Genomic DNA, 17,846 nt, shown 5'->3' on the forward strand with positions numbered 1-17,846 from the left:
CCCCCGGCCCTGACGGCATCAGCCCCCAAATCCTCAAAGAGCTGGCCGACGAGATCACGCCTGCCCTCACGCTACTGTTCCAGTCCTCGATCGACTCGGGGGCTGTTCCACAAGACTGGAGGACAGCTTACGTGTCACCTATCTTTAAGAAGGGTGAACACTACCGTCCAGAAAACTACCGCCCTATCTTGCTGACAAGTGTTCCTGGCAAACTGCTGGAGCACATCATCATCCTCACCATCATGGACCTGGCAGAGAAAAACAACATTATCTGCAGAGAGCAGCATGGGTTCAGGAAGAAGCGATTCTGTGTCAGCCAGCTGTTGGGCCTCGTGGATGAGATCACACACAGCAGGGAGAAAGGCAAGCAGACAGACATGCTAATCATGGACTTCGCCAAGGCCTTCGACAGAGTATCCCACTCACTCCTGACCCACAAATTACAGTCCTATGGAATCACTGGCAACATCAACAACTGGATCCAGAGCTTCCTAAGTGACAGAAAACAAGCAGTTGTTGTGGATGGTGCCATTTTGGATTTCATGCCTGTGGAGTCGGGAGTCCCTCAAGGCTCTGTCATTGGCCCCTGCCTCTTCCTGCTGTACATCAACGACCTCCCCAAGGGCCTGACCTCCACCATACGGCTCTTTGCAGACAACACGGCATGTCACAAGACAATTAACAAAGCCGCCAACTAACACGATCTGCAAAGTGACCTGGATAAGCTTGCTGACTGGGAGGAAAGATAGATGATGTCCTTCCACTCGGACAAGTGTGCAGTACTTCACTTTGGCAGCAATAGAAGGCACAATACCACCTACGTGACGATACACTCAAGCCGCACAATGATACCACGTACCTCGTGTTACCATCTCCACCAACCTCAGCTGGAACAAACGCACCAACAACATCGCAAATAAAGCCAGCAAGACCTTTGGCTTCCTGTGACGAAACCTCAAGGTTGGCTTAATTGCCACCAAGGACAAAGCCTACAAGGCCCTTGCACGCCCCCAACTAGAATACACATGTGAAGTCTGGGATCCGTACACTGATAACAACATCCAGTGCCTCAAAAAGATACAGAGGAGGGCCGCCCGCTACTGCCAAACATCCAGTGTGGAAGACATGCTTGACCAGCTAGGATGGCCTACACCGGAAGACCGGTGAAAGAGAATATGCCTGGCCACCATTCTCAAATACCTCTGCGGAGACATGGTCATTGACACCAACCATGCACCAGAAATACAACAACCAGGACATAACATCCGAGGCTCCCGAGAATACCGGTATGCCACAGAGTCCTGCTACTGAAACTACAGGAAATTCTCTTTCTTCCCACGTACCACCAAGGAGTTCAACAAGCTCCCACCTGAGGCAGCAACATCAGCCTTAGTGGTGAGCCTCAAATCCGTCATCTGACCTTACCCACCCCCATCTCCAGTTCCCTGTTACCACCACCCCCACTTCCACCTCACCCATCCAATCAACATCCTCAAATTTTCCCTGCCCTTCCCACCCACTGCAAACGAGGGCCTACCTCTGCCTGTCTAGAGGCCTGAAATAGTGAGTGTGGTGGCCCCTGCTCCCTTCGCCATCATTCCTCCCCCACCCCCCACCCCCTACAACCCCCCCTGATAGGCTAGCACTGACTGCATTCCCTACAGAGCAGCAAGCCAGAACCCCCCATCCCCACCCTCCCACCCCCAAATTATTATGTCAGAATCTTCAGTTTCAAAGATTTTCTTTTTTAAGATAAAATCAAATCAAATGAAATAAATAAAATAAAATTAGATAAAAAATGATAATAATGATAAATGAAAATTTAAAAAAAGATAATAATCATAATAGATAAACAAAGAAGCAATTAAATGTAAAACACACACACACACACACACACACATGCATGTATGCATGCATAACATATATGCAACAAACACGCAGTTTCACAGATATGAAAGCACAAGCAAAAGTGCACAGGCCCAAATACACATAAACATACTTGAGCCCCGACACACACACACACATGCACACACGCACGCACACAAGCACATGCACACACACACACAAGCACATGCACACACACACATACACCATCTCCCAAATTATTCTCCACAACACCCACCCACCCCCCTTCCCCCCACACACATTTCTGGGCTACGTATTGCAGCTTCCACGGCACACACACAACACACACACACTCACTCACACAAACACATACACCCATACCCCCCTCCTCCTCCTCACCCCCCCCCCCCCCCACATACACACATATATGTGCACCCGCAAGTTCCAATATTCCGATGCTCCCACAATACAGACATGCATACACACACCTCATCCTCTACTCACACACACACACACACACACAAATTGTAGCCCCCATGATGCACAACCCCCACACCATCATCCATCACCATCTGTCAGACAGAACTGAAGTCATTCCACCAACACCACAGGCCTCAAAGGGAGATCACCAACATCAAGGCCATGGTGTTGACACAACTGCTCTGGGCTGGGCATGTCTCCATGATGGAGGACCACCACCTGCCTAACATTGTGCTGTACAGGGAACTCTCCACCGGCCACAATGACAGAGGGGCGCCCAAAATGAGGCACAAGAACACTTTTGAAGAAATCCTCAGCGCCTGTCACACTGACCATCGACAGTGGTCCACTTTTGCTGCAGATCATTGTACCTGACGACACACCATCCCCCATGGTGTCACCTCTTACAAGGACATTCAGATCCTGCCTGGAGGGAAACAGGAAAAGGAGGAAAACTCCAGACATCACAGCAACTGACCCAGGACAGACTTTCCTTGCAGCCACTGTGGACAGACCTGTCTGTCCTGAATTGGCCGACGCAACGAGCATGACATGGATAACCCCCTTCATAAATCTTCACTTGGGAAGCCAAGCCATGACATATATATATATATATATATATACAGATAAATAGATATGTAAATCAAATGGTAAGTGGTTGTGGTGTGGGTATATGATGTTATCAAACTGTGGGCTAACATTTTTTGGTCTCTGACGTAGTCATGCTGTTGTGCATATAGACAGGACTAGATTGGTGTTGTTCAGTCTGTTGTCACAATGTCTTCTCATGCTCAACTACAGACCACTAGTGATTTTATTACAAAATAACTGAACCAGAACCTTTCCATAACGGGCTGAAAGGACATCTGTGCATGCGTGTGCACCCACGTGTGCATGTGGGGGAGCATGTGCACATGCAATTAAAAACATAACAATGCTCATTTGTATGGGTGTGTATTTTCACACATGCCATCTTATGAATGTGTCTGTGTGCATAAATACCCAATATTTTGAAAAGAATGTTATCTCTATAAATGTTACTTCATGTGGTCATAAAATGTTTAACAGACAGACATTGTTCGACTTGTCTGATAAATAAAGAAAAAAAGACAAGCCGCACAAAAAAGCAAACACAGACATGAACCGCCCAAGTCAGTCCAACATTTTATTGGTAATGTTGCATGGTTTCATACAAAATTTGTACATTATTACAAATTTATACATACATAAGCAGAAGATTCCATGAGGAGGAGGAAACAAACAGCAACAATTTAGTCAGTAACAAAATCATCAGCATTGAAAACACTTGTTTTCCCTTTCTTTTCCAAAGTTGTATACATCTTCAACATTTTTAAACACTGAAATCATGAGCTAAGCCAGCTTAGGTCAAAAAAGTATTGGGATGTATGCACACACACACACACACACACACTTGTCAAATACAGTATGCTTATATGTTATCAACAGTTCCCATCTGTCATACAGCCAGACTGTGTTCATAAATGTTTTCTGTGTGTTTACACAATATACTTTTTTCTTCATTTTTTTGTGACTGTCATATGTAGTATTCAGAAAAAGACTTAAAATGCGTATTGCTCAAGAAAATTAAAGGTTCTGAGTTTTGTAAGGAAAACTATATTTCTACTATGTTTATGCCAGTGATCTTATAGTTCACTTGGAAAAAAAAAAAGCACCATGATTCAACAGAAAGATTAATAACTGAGTTGTAAACTGTAAGTTCAGGTGTAAACATAGTATCCAAATTTGATTGGAACAACTGGAAGTACGGTTTCATGCAATGCAAACTTGGAGTTTTAGTTGCCAACTTCCATTTAGTTGGTGACTACATATTTAGAAAGGTTTTACATATAAGACCTCAAGTCACAATGTCATACACTGTTAACTTCAGTGCAAAATATTTTTAAGAAATAGTCGATTCCAATATCAACTACATGTTTCAAGGAACCTACAACTGATGCTAAATCAGAATTTTCACTACCCCCTTTGCTAGACCTTGAGTACCTTGAGACCTAGCCTTTGGGAACAATAATCGACCAAGGTCCAGCATACAGCATGCACTAAGTCCACGTAATAGAACCCCTGGAATCATGAGATTTATCTGTGGCAAAACTCGGTTGGAAAATCCTCTTTAATAACAAAACAAAGACACTTACAAACAGAAGAAAGGAAATGGGGAGGGGGAGCTTAGAATCAGAATCACTTTATTATCTCAGACAGATGAATTCAGAAATTCTCTGCTCCCAAATTTCACCCAGAGAAATCTGTTGTGACTGTAAAGAAATCTAACCAGAATCCAGTCCAACCCAATTCTCACACTGTTAAATGGACTTAATTTTTCTAAGCAAGACCGAGACAGCAGCTTCATAAATTATTCACACCACAGAAAGATGATGTCAGTAGGTCTTCCACAACATACCATTCCTTCTTACATACCTCCTCCCTCCCATGTGACCGGTCTCTTGGTCCTGGTCCCTCCCTTTCTCCCTCACTCACACACACACTCACACAGCTGCACTGTAAAGGATCAACACATTGTGACTCCAGTGTAGTTAACAAAAACATGCAAAACATGTGTGTATTGTGTGCACAACAGTGCACAAAAAACTAAAATGGTAACAATTAAACAAAGAAGTATCGTTTTCACTATTTCACTATTTCCAGTCATGAATAGATTACAGTCAGAACTTATGCAACATAATACGGGCATTGCATTTCATTTACATTCTTATATCTAAAGCAACAATACTAAATGAGGTGAAACATGTATATAGGGGAAATGAAAAAGAAATATTTGGTTAGAACTACAGACACTGCAGCCACCATCTGTGTGATAGCATAAAGGTGAAATGACTGACATGTCCTGCACAAGACTCTTTTCCTGAACTGTTATGACTTATTGAACAACAGGAGAAACAGCAGAATGACTTCAAAATGAACAACATATAACAAAGTTTTACGCACTGTTCACTAATAACTTAATTTCTATTTTCATATCATATGTTGATGACTTGGCTTTGCACAAATTACAGAACAATGCAATTCATTTAAGGATGACAGTATGATCTAACAGATTACAATGTCTTGGCAGTAACACTGACAAACATGTGAGAGCACATGGATCTGATAATGAATTTTTGCATACACTTTGCCTGCCTGCAAATGCACATACTTGCCTACATGTGACACTGATACAAATAACTGGAGATGAACGAAAATTATGTTTGAGAAGTGATTCTGTGTGTATTTTGCATTTACATTCAACACAGATATGAAAGTGTGTGTGTGTGTGTGTCTGTGTATCTGTGCATGCACATGCCAAAAATGGTTAAAGGCAACTTTCTGTGTGTAGAACTATACCACACGTTAATTAAATTGTTCCAGGGCAGAACATATTCTTACTTTCAATTCTGATGTGGAGATTTGAGAAGGCAAACACTACCAATTGCCTGAGATGCTAACCTGATATAACCCTTTTTTTTTTTACAGCCTGTGGTATTAAAACAGCAGGAAGAATGCAGCACAACAATGGAAATTGCAAGACATTAACCCAAAATGCATATAATCTTAAGGGAAGTTGAAACATCCATTCAGTATCTTCTCTTCTAATTTATTTCAAAATTTCATTCAAAGAATTTCTATACTTGAGGTAGAGGAAGAAGAATTGTGGCAAAATAAAGTCGGTTTAAAAATATACCAGAAACAGGAGATATTTGCATAAATGATCAAAATCATGAAATAATATGGGTGAAAAAATGTCTATTGACACAAGTTTCATACAGGAGCAACCAAATAACACATACAGAAAAAAAAAAAAGAAGTATTTATATAGAGCTGAATCTTGTGCAGAGACAAATCAAAGCGCTTTCGCACCAGTCATTCACACGCATGCATAACTCTAAAACTGGAGAAGCTGAAGACAAGGTAGAGGCAGGGAAGGGAGGCTATTTTGGGAAGAGGTGGGTTTTAAGGCCAGACTTGAAAGAGCTGAGTGTGGAGACTTGACGAAGCGAAAGAGGAAGTTCATTCCAATTGCAAGGTCCAGAGACAGAGAAAGAACGGCAGCAACAAAACACACAAACAAAATGACAGATTCAGAAAAAAGAAAAAAGTGTTCTGTCACCCAGCATTCGTGCACAGTTTCATTTTCAGTTTCTTCAGGAGGAGTCACTGCGTTCGGACAAATCCAACTCGCTTAGTCAGACCTTCAGCGCAGGCATACGTGTTTGTGTAACTATCAGAGTGGATTTCTTCAACAGAATTTTGCCAGAGGACAACACTCTTGTTGCCTTATGCTCTTTTTCAGTGCATCAAGTGTGTGTTGCACACGGGACTTCAGTTTATTGTCTCATCCGAATGACTAGATGCTCAGTTTGATTTTCCAGGCAACCTTGGGAGAAAGGGTGAGAGTGGGATTCGAACCCAGACCCTCACAGACTCTCTGTATTGGCAGATGAGCATCTTAAAAAAGTATGCAACTGTAGTGTTTGAGATAATTCTTAAATGTAAAAATAATACCTCTTATGACACATGTATACCAAAAGCAAAACCAAAAAATCTCTTGTCTGTATGCTTGGGTGTATGATCTGTGTTACATAGAAAAAAAACCCATCAGGATATGATAAACTAAGTTTCCAACAAGTGAGTAAAAAAATAAACAGAGAATGGAAGAAGAAGACAGGAACAGTGGGGTCTACAAAAAATACATGTAACAGCAAATGAAAACGGCAGTATACTGCTTGCAAATCATTCCCAGCAAAAGAACCAACCATATACAGACTATGCAAAAATAAAGTTACATAATTCTTGTAGTGTATATATCAAGCATATTTGCAAAACAATAAACATGTTCACAATAGTTGTTCTCTGCATTCACCTTGGAGGTAAAACTTCATTTCTTCACAACACCCATGAACCAAGCATCCCTTTCACAACTTTTTGTGTAATTGCTGACCAAAACTATACAGAAAAAAAGCATTCTGAACAAATACACTTCAGAACTTAAAACATTCAGGAGTATAAAGGTACATGGTGTGCACTGGACAACCAATCCCATAGTCCAGTACCTATTCAATTATTCAGTTATCAATGTTGCCTATAACCCAGCTGACCACACAGGTCCATATCAGGGCAGAAAAAAATACATATCTATGCACATAAACCAGGGTCATAACCCCAACCTAGACCATCTTGTCAATTTTTCACCAGAGGATAAAGATAAATCAATCTGAACACAATCATAATTATACATAATAGTTTGATACAAAAAATCATGTATAATAACATACAAAACTTTTTTTTTTAAATGCCAGTGGACATTTCACATGTCCTTGGCACAAAAAGGAATACAAAGTTGTAAGAATGCCCAAATATCAAATCCTGAAAAAGGCAAAAACATATTCCAGGCTTTCTGGGAAACAAATATAGGTAAAAGGAACAGTAAGGCTAAACACAAGAAAGGAAGTGACAACAGAGAGAAACAGAAAATGTCAGAAAAAAGAGCGCCAAAGAAAACTTCCAACACAGGATTTTCAGGAGGTGGGAATACTGTCAATACTTAAGGAGCCCCCCGTTGTGCCTACAGAAGGAAATCCAATACCTGATATTTTGGACAGGGGGGAAAGTTTCACCTGCAGTGAGAAGGTGAAGGAAATGAACAGACAGAGCAGCACATGTTGTTATAAATGTACTTTGAGAGGATGGAAGGATGGAAGGAAAAGTGAACAGTTCTGTGTGGCGCCCCATTGACCCTTCACAGAATTGAGGGAGGAGAAGAAGAAGGAAAAATACATATTATCAATAACAGTCAATGTTCTCTCTTACTTTATAAAGTTTACTTCAAGTTCACTTCAAGGATCCTGTGCTTTAAAACCTTCAACAGTGAGACTCTTTATGAAGTGAAGTTAACCCTTTCACAGCCTTTCCAATGTCCAGATTCACACAGCTTGAGCAGCCTCTCCCTGAACTGATCATGAGATACACAGGGGGAAAACATGATTCTTTTTTGTCAGAATATGCAGATCAGAGCATGAATAATAATAATTATAATAATTATTACTATTATCATTATTATCAAATCAAGTCTTTTAAGGACTAGCAGCATAGCATGTTTGTATGCATGAACAGAATTCAACCTTTAACAATTCAAGGTATGTGTGTGTGTGTGTGTGTGTGTACACATGCACATGTGTTCATGTGTGTGTTGTGTGTGTGCATACACACATGTGTGTCAAATGAGTCAAATTTCATCATGGCAAGTTATAAAACAGACACAAGCAACAATTAATGGAAACTGATTTTATTGCTGTGGAGAAAACTGATCATGGAAAACAGCCACACCAAAAGTTCATCACAACCGTCCTGAAACTTTAAAAAATCTTTTTTCATGTGTGTGTGTGTGTGTCTTTTTTTCCTTTTTGTGTGTGTGTGTGTGTGTGTGTGTGTGTGTTAAAAAGTAAATGTCTACCTATATCCTCCAGGGAGTGTTACTGGTAATACCCATCTTCTTTTTTAGAAATGTTATTTTTGTTGTGTTTATTCTAACTCTGATCTTGGTAATGTGACTCAAGAAATCATTCACTATGTATATTTTCATGTATTTGTTTATTCAAAGAAGAAGCATTTGAACAACTTTTCACACACTTCTACGGTAACAAACCCAATGACACATGAAATCAATGAAGCCAGAGGAATTATTCAAATGCTGAAGTTCCCTCCCAGGAAAAAAACATAAAATAGCAAGCATACATTCTGTTCCATTTGTGGACAATAATTGAAGAAAATGAGAAATATTAACTGAAAATGATCATCAAACACTCTTATGCACACACTGACAAAAACATATACTTGCATGCTTTCGAAGAAAAGTCATGTAAGTGCTTATGAGACTTTGCAAACCTTACTCCCTCACTGCCACACACACACACACACACACACACACACACAATATGCTCTTACACACAGGGCACACACATAAAGACCCATGCAATGACAAAAGTGGAAAAGAAATCATATAATTCCATCAAATTTACACAGGTACATCCACAGTCACTGAAACTCATAAAACTCATGCACGCTCATAAAGCACACACACACACACACACACACGCACACACACACACACACTAAACATACACTAACCCCCCTTCACCCCCTTCCCACACACACACATTACACACAAATAAACAAACATACACTTGACATAAACACATACACATACACAACACACACACACACAACTGGACGCAAAAAACTGAGTTAAGTACACCGTGCCCTGCAATTCAAAACCACCAACTACATGAGGCCATCATGCCCATCCTGATCTGACATTTTCTTGTGTAACCTTTTCATGTCTTTACCCCCCTGGTACTTCTCACGGATTTTGTGGTAGAAGTAGACAAAGAAGAAGAGGAGGTTGTCGTACTCGTTCAGGTAGGTGGTGCCCAGGATCTCTTCATGGTACTCCCGCATGAAGTAGTAGATGGCTTCTATTGTGGACAGGTGGGAGGTGGGCAGGCCCTCCTGACAGCGCCAAAACAGTGTGTCATGGCCCTTGATCTCCACACGCCGCAGGTCTGGTCACAACAATAACCCACAATGAATCCTGCGTGGAAATGTGTGCGTAATAGCTTTGTGGTTAAAGCGTTGGACTTTCAATCTGAGGGTTGAGTGGTTACAGTGTTGGACTTTCAATCTGAGGGTCCTAGGTTCGAATCTCAGTAATGGTGTCTGGTGGGTACAGGGTGGAGATTTTTCCTGTCTCCCAGGTCAACATAAGTGCAGACCCGCTAGTGCTTGAACCCCGTTTAGTGTGTATATGCACGCAGAAGATCAAATACACACATTAATGATCCTGTAATCCATGTCAGCGTTTGCTAGTTTGTGGAAACAAGAACATACTAAACATGTACCCCACCAAAACCGGAGTATGGCTGCCCTTATGGTGGAGTAAATAAACAAAATGGCCATACATGTAAAATGTTACATGTCTGCATGAGTATTATGTGTTCATGACTGAAATCTGATTGAATGACCCAATGGCAGCTGTCAGTCGGCTCTACCCAAGTAGGCAGCCTGTTGTGCAAATGACTTTGTGCTTGTAAAGTATGTAGAGCTTCGTCTTCAACCTAGGATAGGTACTGTATTAGTATCCATACTATTATCATCATCATTAAAAATGAACATGAATAAACAAAGAAAAGAAACACAATGAAATGAAAACAAATTTTCAGAGATACTATAAGAGTAATGATCAACAAATCAGACAAATATCATAAGGGGAAAGGAATGTGTGTGACGTTATGTACCTGGAAGCATCAAATACATCAATTTCAGTGCAGGATGTTTGACAAGCATGTGACTAAAAATGGCAACACAAATTATGTAAATTCAGTTTTCAAGATCTCTTTATTTAATAGATTTTTTTTTTAAACCACAAATTCAGCAAGTGAATGCTTTGAAAATGAATACATTTTCTCAAAATACACGGTTTTTATTCATAGTAACTGACTGGTTTAGTTATTTTTCAAATCTCTCTGGAGTACCAATAAGAAAATTATCTTTACCCTGCACAAAAGACAACAAAATCTTTGACAGAATAATAAAAATACCTTTCAGCCGATCATCTTGAATGATGTCCTTGGTCTGGTTCCAAGGGCTATCGACAAAGACAGCACGCTCAAAGGGAGGATTGACAACCAGCATTGGCTTCACCTCCTGATCTGATTCCTGAGAGTCAACCATCCGTTTTCCTGTCAACACAAAGGTGATAAGTGTCAAAACAAGGTATGTATTTTGATATACTTAAAAACGTGTGAAAAAGAGGGCGATAACCAGGGGGACAAAGGGGACGTTACCTACTTCCGGGAGGTTATCGGCCGTAGTTCTCTCATTTTCTCCGCATAGGCGGATAGTAGTTTGCACAGGACAGGAATGTCAGACCCCTGCCGGAGTCTGCACTAGTTGGGTCACGGTTAAGTATGTGTGATTAAAAACGTGTTTCATTCTTTTTCCATGACCCTAGCACAGCAGCAACAGTTCTGTGCAGCCAACCTTTTCTGTGCAGTATGGAGACCTTGCACATGCAGACTAGTACTTGTTTATTTTTATTTTACACCCCCTCCTATAAATGTAGCAGTACAATTATCTACACCAGTAGAAACAGCAACACTTGAACTCAGACCACAAACAAAATCAAATCTCTCTTATCATTGTTACTTTGTAAGAGGGCACATTCTTTCACTGGACCGACCTTCAATCAAAGCCAGATATAGCACACATTCCATGCTTGAGATTTCCCACTTTATGCAAACTGTCTTTATTCTAATCATGCTCTTGACCCAAGTAAAATTATTATAGCAAGAAAATGAATGGTTATTACATCACTAATACAGTTAAAAAGTAGGTAAATGACACTGAAAATCTGCCCTCTAACTGAAAACTAAAAGAGTTCAGTTTTTATGTGAAGCTATCTCGATCTCTTTATTCAAGTCACTGCTTCCTCTTGTTTTGTAAATACTTTTCAGTTCCAGGTGTTTTTCACATCAGATAAGTTTGTATGTATGTATGTGTGTAAAAGCATTTGGCCCACCCATGATTCTACTAACTGTATTGGAATTGTCATCATTTATCAAGATCAAAATCAGTTTCTTTAGTACTGCAGCTCTGGCAAACCCATCTGCTTGGCATGATCACTTGTCACGACATTTGCACTAAAAAAACATTTTGAACAGAATTCAATAGCTGGGTTGTGAGGGTGCACTGCAGCTCTGGCACACATACCTGTGGAGAGCTGGCCTTGTGGAAACATTCCACTGGGAAGCAAGAGAATCCCAGCACACTGGTTTGATACCCACACTTCTGTATTTTCTGCCCCTCCACTAAACATTGAGTGGTGTTCTGGATGCTAGTCATTCAGAAGAGACGATGATCAGGTCCTTTGTGCTGCATATGCTTTGCACACGTACAAGAATCCATGGCAACATATAGGTTGCCCCAAGCAAACTTCTGTCGAAATGTCCACTTTGTTAGGAAAACAAATACACTTGTAGGCAGGAAAAGAGAAAAGAAAAAAAGGTGGCACTCTCACTGAAGCTACGTGCTCTCCATGAGGACAGCAGGCCAAATTTCACTCAGAGATATCTGTTGTGACAAAATTGTCAATACAATACAACAATACACTACAATTACACTACACTACAACAGAATACAACACAATTACATTACAAATACAATACACTACAATACAACACAATACAGACCAATTACAATACAACAAAATACCTGACTGGTTGTTGAAGTCCTGCGTGTTGTAGAGCTGCAAGGGCTGCAGATAGGTGTACCCCCCACTGGCCTGCATGCTGGCACTGGGCCCCGCCTGGGGGAAGTAGGCGTTGGTCCAAATTGTCTGCAGATCAGCGTAGGTGGAGGAGGTGGAGATGTCAGTGTAGCCGCTCACTTGGTCTGGCCGCGGTGTGTGCAAGCCGCTATCGGCGGTGGTGGTGGTGGTGATCATGGTGCCAATGGAGTCTGGCACTTGGGCGGTGCTAGGCACTGCAATGTCTGTGGCGGTGCTGCTGGCCAGCACCAGCTCTTTCAGTGTGCTGGCGTCTTTCCCCGGGAACACCAACACCACCTGGCAAAACCAGTGGCTTGGTTGAAAGGAAAGCAAACAGCATGGACGCTGAACAATGCATGTTTTGTTGTACATGTATTGTTTCATGTGAGGCGCTTGGAGCCCATTATATCCAGAGTTTGCGCCATATATCATTATTATAATTTTTATTATTATAATCATATTGTTCTGACTGATAGTAACTCTAAAACAAATTTTTACAACGTTAGGATTAGTTCATGAACTGCATCCTTTGTGTGCATGTCTAGTGAATGTGTGTGTCTGAGTTTTTGTATTTAAGTGTACACACTAATTTTTCTTGTTTGAAAAGGAAAACAAGCAGCATGGATGCAGAGCACAGCACTTGTTCTTACTGATAGTAACTTTAAAACATTTAAGATGATAGGAATAATTCATGGACTGCATTCTGTGTGTGCATGTCTATCTGTTTCTGTATCTTTGTGTGCAAGTGTCCATGCAAATTCTGCAAACTGATGAACGTACATCCCACTCGTTTTATTCCATGTTTAAGAAGTAGTGTATTCCAATCAGCAGATTCTCTTTTTTCTTTTGTCTTCTTTTTTTTTTTCCAATTTCAACAGTTTCTTTTTTTTGTGTGTGAAATTTCAGTACCATCCCTATAATACTTACTACTATCTATCCACCAGTTTCTTGCTTTTACTTCCCATCTTGTACTGCAATTACATTTACTGTCATTCTCTTAATAACCATGTGATGAACACATAACATCAGATGTTGCTGTATGCTTTCATTTCATAACATCACGTTCAGCACTGAACAATCAGATGCTGAGTGCTTTGAATTCTGACTTGTCTCCCTTACCTTTTCTTTGTCGTAGTCAGGTATGAAGGGAAAGGTGTAGACAGTGACATCTTCAGGGGCCAGAACCACAGCCTGAGGACAGGTGCTCCGGCCATCCAGTTCCGTCTGGTGCTTGATAATGTCAATCTTCACAGGTAGCTAAAACATAGACAACAGGTAACTAACTGCCCACAAAAATGGTTCATTAATACACACACTTACATAATTTATATATAAACATATATATATATATATATATATATGTATGTGTGTGTGTGTGTGTGTGTGTGTGTGTGTGTGTGGAGGGGTGTGTATAACACTTTTACTTTCATCACAAAAACCCAGTAAAAATCATCAGTCACTACTGTATTTTCTTTTCTTTTTTTAATTGTAAGATGCCTTTTCTTTAAACAATTAACGTTTAAAGCAAAAGTAATTGAAATATTTTTAAAACAATAATGAAAACATATACATATATATTCAAGAGAACAAATTCTCCTGAAAGTGTGTATTTATCAATTATGCACAAGTGTACCACAAATATAACATACAGATGCTAAGGCTCTGTCATAATCATTTTGTGTTTTAAATAAAAGAGAGTTCAATGCATACCTTGATTCTGGGCACTTTATCCTGGATGTGTGGATTTGGTGAGCAACAATTGTTACAAAAGAACTTCCGTGACTTGGAGCACTTCTTGCACTTGTGTCTGAATTCTGTTGTGTCCAGAATGGACGTGTCAGTAATGTCTAGATCAGGAAATGGATTTTCCACCATCTGAAATAAACATATTCACAAGGTAGGTACATTCCAAGACGAAAACTAATTCAGGATCATTATACATTAAACACTCACTTTGTTCACAAACGAATAAAAATACATCAATACAATCAGAATACTGAATCAAGATCATTACAGTTACAGACTCTCGATTACACCTTAGCAAAAACATATATCATGGACACAGACTAACTTCTTTTTTTTTTTTTTGCTTTTTAACAATATGAATAAATAAGTGAAGCAGCTTGCATCAGCACTGATAAATCAAAAAGGCTGTTTCTTAATGACAAATTTCTTGCACTACATACAGACCAGAAAATACAATAAATAAAAAGCAGTAAAAGAATACAATGCACATATCTCACCCCTTCAGCTACAACTCGTTCAGATTTGATTTCTCTTCGTGCTCCTTCAAGTTTCCTCAAGGTGGCTGTGGAGATCCCTGTGGCTGCAGCAGCACGTTTCTGGTAACTGTGAAGGGGCATTAAAGTCCGTCCAAGTTCGGCTTCACGTTTGAAGTATTCAGCAACATTCAAAGCTATTTCACGAGCCTGTGCATCTAATGTTTTTCCCTTCTTGCCCAGTAGAGACACCGCTGAAAAAACAAAACAGAACTTAACTGTACAGTGTTACCGCTTTTTTGGATGTTTCTTTTTTTATAATCTAAATTCTAGAGCTGCTCTCCTCAAAGTAAATCATTTCTTCTCTAGTTTTGGGTGCCATTAAATCCATAAGAAAAATTATATAAAAAGTACAATTACAGTACAAAATTACAATTACCTTTGTTTATTCAAAATGCCTTTCATAATCAAGAGTTGAACAACTATAATCAAGAACAGTGTTTTTAAAAAGGCTATGTAGTATTTGTATTTTGTATTTGTATTTCTTTTTATCACAACAGATTTCTCTGAGTGAAATTCGGGCTGCTCTCCCCAGGGAGAGCACGTCGCTACACTACGGCGCCACCCATTTTTTTGTATTCTTTCCTGTGCAGTTTTATCTGTTTTTCCTATCAAAAGTGGATTTTTCTACAGAATTTTGCCAGGAACAACCCTTTTGTTGCCATGGGTTCTTTTATGTGCGCTAAGTACATGCTGCACACAGGACCTCAGTTTATCATCTCATCCGAATGACAAGCGTCCAGACCGCCACTCAAGGTCTGGTGGAGGGGGAGAAAATATCAGCGGCTAAGCAGTGACTCAAACCAGCATGCTCAGATTCTCTTGCTTTCTGGGCAGATGCATTACCTCTAGGCCATCACTCCACTAGTATACAGTATAACAAAAAGATGTAGGCAAAAGCAAGAAATGATGAATAAAGTAATTACTGTAATATAATAACATTCATCCTTGGTTAAGACTGCACAAATATTGACTGAACTTAAACCAAAAATGTACAGCTGCTCTGATGCTACATAATTATTATGCATGACATATAAAATCCCATTGTCACACCTGCTGTGTTTAGGCATAGTCCAAAACTGTTATGTTTAAATTTCTTATTATTTCTGATGAAGCAGGGAACCAAATTCAATGTTATAATCAGAGAATGATCTGATCATCAAACTCTAGCAAACTTCTTCCGACAATTAAACTAAATATAAAAATAATTTCAAGACAATAAGAAGTTATCAGAGTATCAAACGAACAAAAAGACATACAATTATCATTATACTGACACCCTAAAATGCATATACACTTCTCTGTTGCTGTTTAAGAAATATTAACACCGGATTACATTAAGTTGTCAAGTAAGTTATTTCAAGACAGTTCTGTAAGATGCTTTTTATTTCACTTACTTCCATCAGTTGACTTCTTTGGCTTCGTTTTAGGTTTATCTTTCAGACACTTCTTTTTCTTCAACTTCACTTCGCTGTCAGCTTTTTGCTGATCTGATGCATCTGCTGATCTCTTTTTTCGTGCTTTCTTTGGTTTGCTGACATCCACGTTGTCTCCTTCTGGGTCTGGAGGTTGTGTGTTTGTTTGAATGGGAGCTGGGGGTTGGGGAACTTGCTGAACCGGTTGCTGAATCGGTGGCTGCAGCAGCTGAGCAACAATCGCCGAGTTGGCGGCGTGGTTTTGTAATGTTTGAACCTGTGGTGTCTGATGGTTTGGCATTGTGTTTGGCACTGCTGCATGTGCTTGGGGAGGAGGGAATGTTGACCTGTTTGTAGAGTAGTTGACTCCAACCGCATTGGCATCGTCCATCATACCCATCACCATCATGGGTTCTATCATTCCTGTCTGATGAACCGACATTGTAAAGCTTGCTTTTTGTCCCTACTGTCTGAAAACAATCACACAAGACGGCATCTCAAAATGATTGGGTAATTCAACATTAAAATGCTATCAGAACCATCGTCTGGTTTCAGAGAAACAAACGCTGTCCGCCATATTGTACGCAATAGCCTCCCTTGCTGTAAAAATTTCGTCCAGAGTAGCTCCTCCTTAGCCACCCCCACCCCCGTCTCCCCCTTCTCGATTGACTTGTTTCTTTGCTTCTTTCCGTAACACGACCGACATCGATTCGTCGATGACTCTGTTATGGTTTATACATGCTGAGTATTTTCGTGTCTCTATAACCCACCGAACACTGACATGGATTTCAGGATCTTCAGCGTGCGTATTCGATCTGCGTGCGGGTTCAGACACCAGCAGGTCTGCACATAATGTTGACTTGGGACAAAAATCCCCACCCTTAACCCACCGGGTGCCGTTATCGGGATTCGAGCCCAGGACACTCAGACTGAAAGTCCAACGCTTTAACTACTCGGCTGTTGCGCCCGTCTGACTCCAGCATTCCTTGTTTGGCTGCACCAGCGTGGGCTCCGCTTATAGTCACTCACCTAAAAATACAAACTAGCACTCCTCATACACCACTCCCCAAAAACATCATTGCACGCATATCCACATTATCCACGCTTCAGAATGCACTCACTAATCAGTATTCGCCCACCCGCACACGAATGCTTGCACATGATTATATTCACCTGTCTACGGTCCAGTCATACTCTCCACCAGGAACTCAAATACCCGCAGGCAATCAGCATCTTCCACAACAGCCCTCATTCATCCACTTTCCCATAAATTTCCCCTAAATGAAGCATCGAACCTTGACGAAAATCCCTACCAAAATATGTTATGAAACAAAAATAGGACTGTTTATAAGCTTCAAAGATTGTTTTTCCCCTATCCTCCTCCTCCTACTACTAGAGTGATTCCACTCCCTGTCTATATTTATACTCATGCCCAGCAACACATACATTTGTTTTCCAACAACTGGTGGTCAC

The 17,846-nt window shown here is 40.5% G+C and overlaps 2 protein-coding genes across 2 annotated transcripts in view; one reads left to right on the top strand and one right to left on the bottom strand.

The window, feature by feature from the left end:
- The window catches only part of LOC143294308 (uncharacterized), a 42,429-nt gene extending 39,560 nt beyond the window's left edge, over nt 1-2,869 (top strand). The window contains exon 5 of the mRNA XM_076606030.1: nt 2,425-2,869. Within this exon, the coding sequence (XP_076462145.1) occupies nt 2,425-2,700 (276 nt within the window). The 3' untranslated portion in view covers nt 2,701-2,869. The remainder of the gene's footprint in view (nt 1-2,424) is intronic.
- Nucleotides 2,870-3,482: 613 nt separating this feature from the next.
- LOC143281087 (uncharacterized) lies at nt 3,483-17,362 on the bottom strand. The gene is made up of 7 exons (XM_076586031.1): nt 16,356-17,362; nt 14,923-15,152; nt 14,390-14,554; nt 13,799-13,936; nt 12,625-12,976; nt 10,953-11,093; nt 3,483-9,917 (listed from the first exon to the last, which is right to left on the bottom strand). Exons 1-7 carry the CDS (start codon nt 16,813-16,815, stop codon nt 9,637-9,639), a joined length of 1,767 nt encoding a protein of 588 aa, XP_076442146.1. The 5' UTR covers nt 16,816-17,362; the 3' UTR covers nt 3,483-9,636.
- Nucleotides 17,363-17,846: the final 484 nt, after the last annotated feature.

The sequence above is a fragment of the Babylonia areolata genome, chromosome 1, assembly GCF_041734735.1.
Source record: "Babylonia areolata isolate BAREFJ2019XMU chromosome 1, ASM4173473v1, whole genome shotgun sequence".
Classification (NCBI taxonomy): Eukaryota; Metazoa; Mollusca; class Gastropoda; order Neogastropoda; family Buccinidae; genus Babylonia; species Babylonia areolata.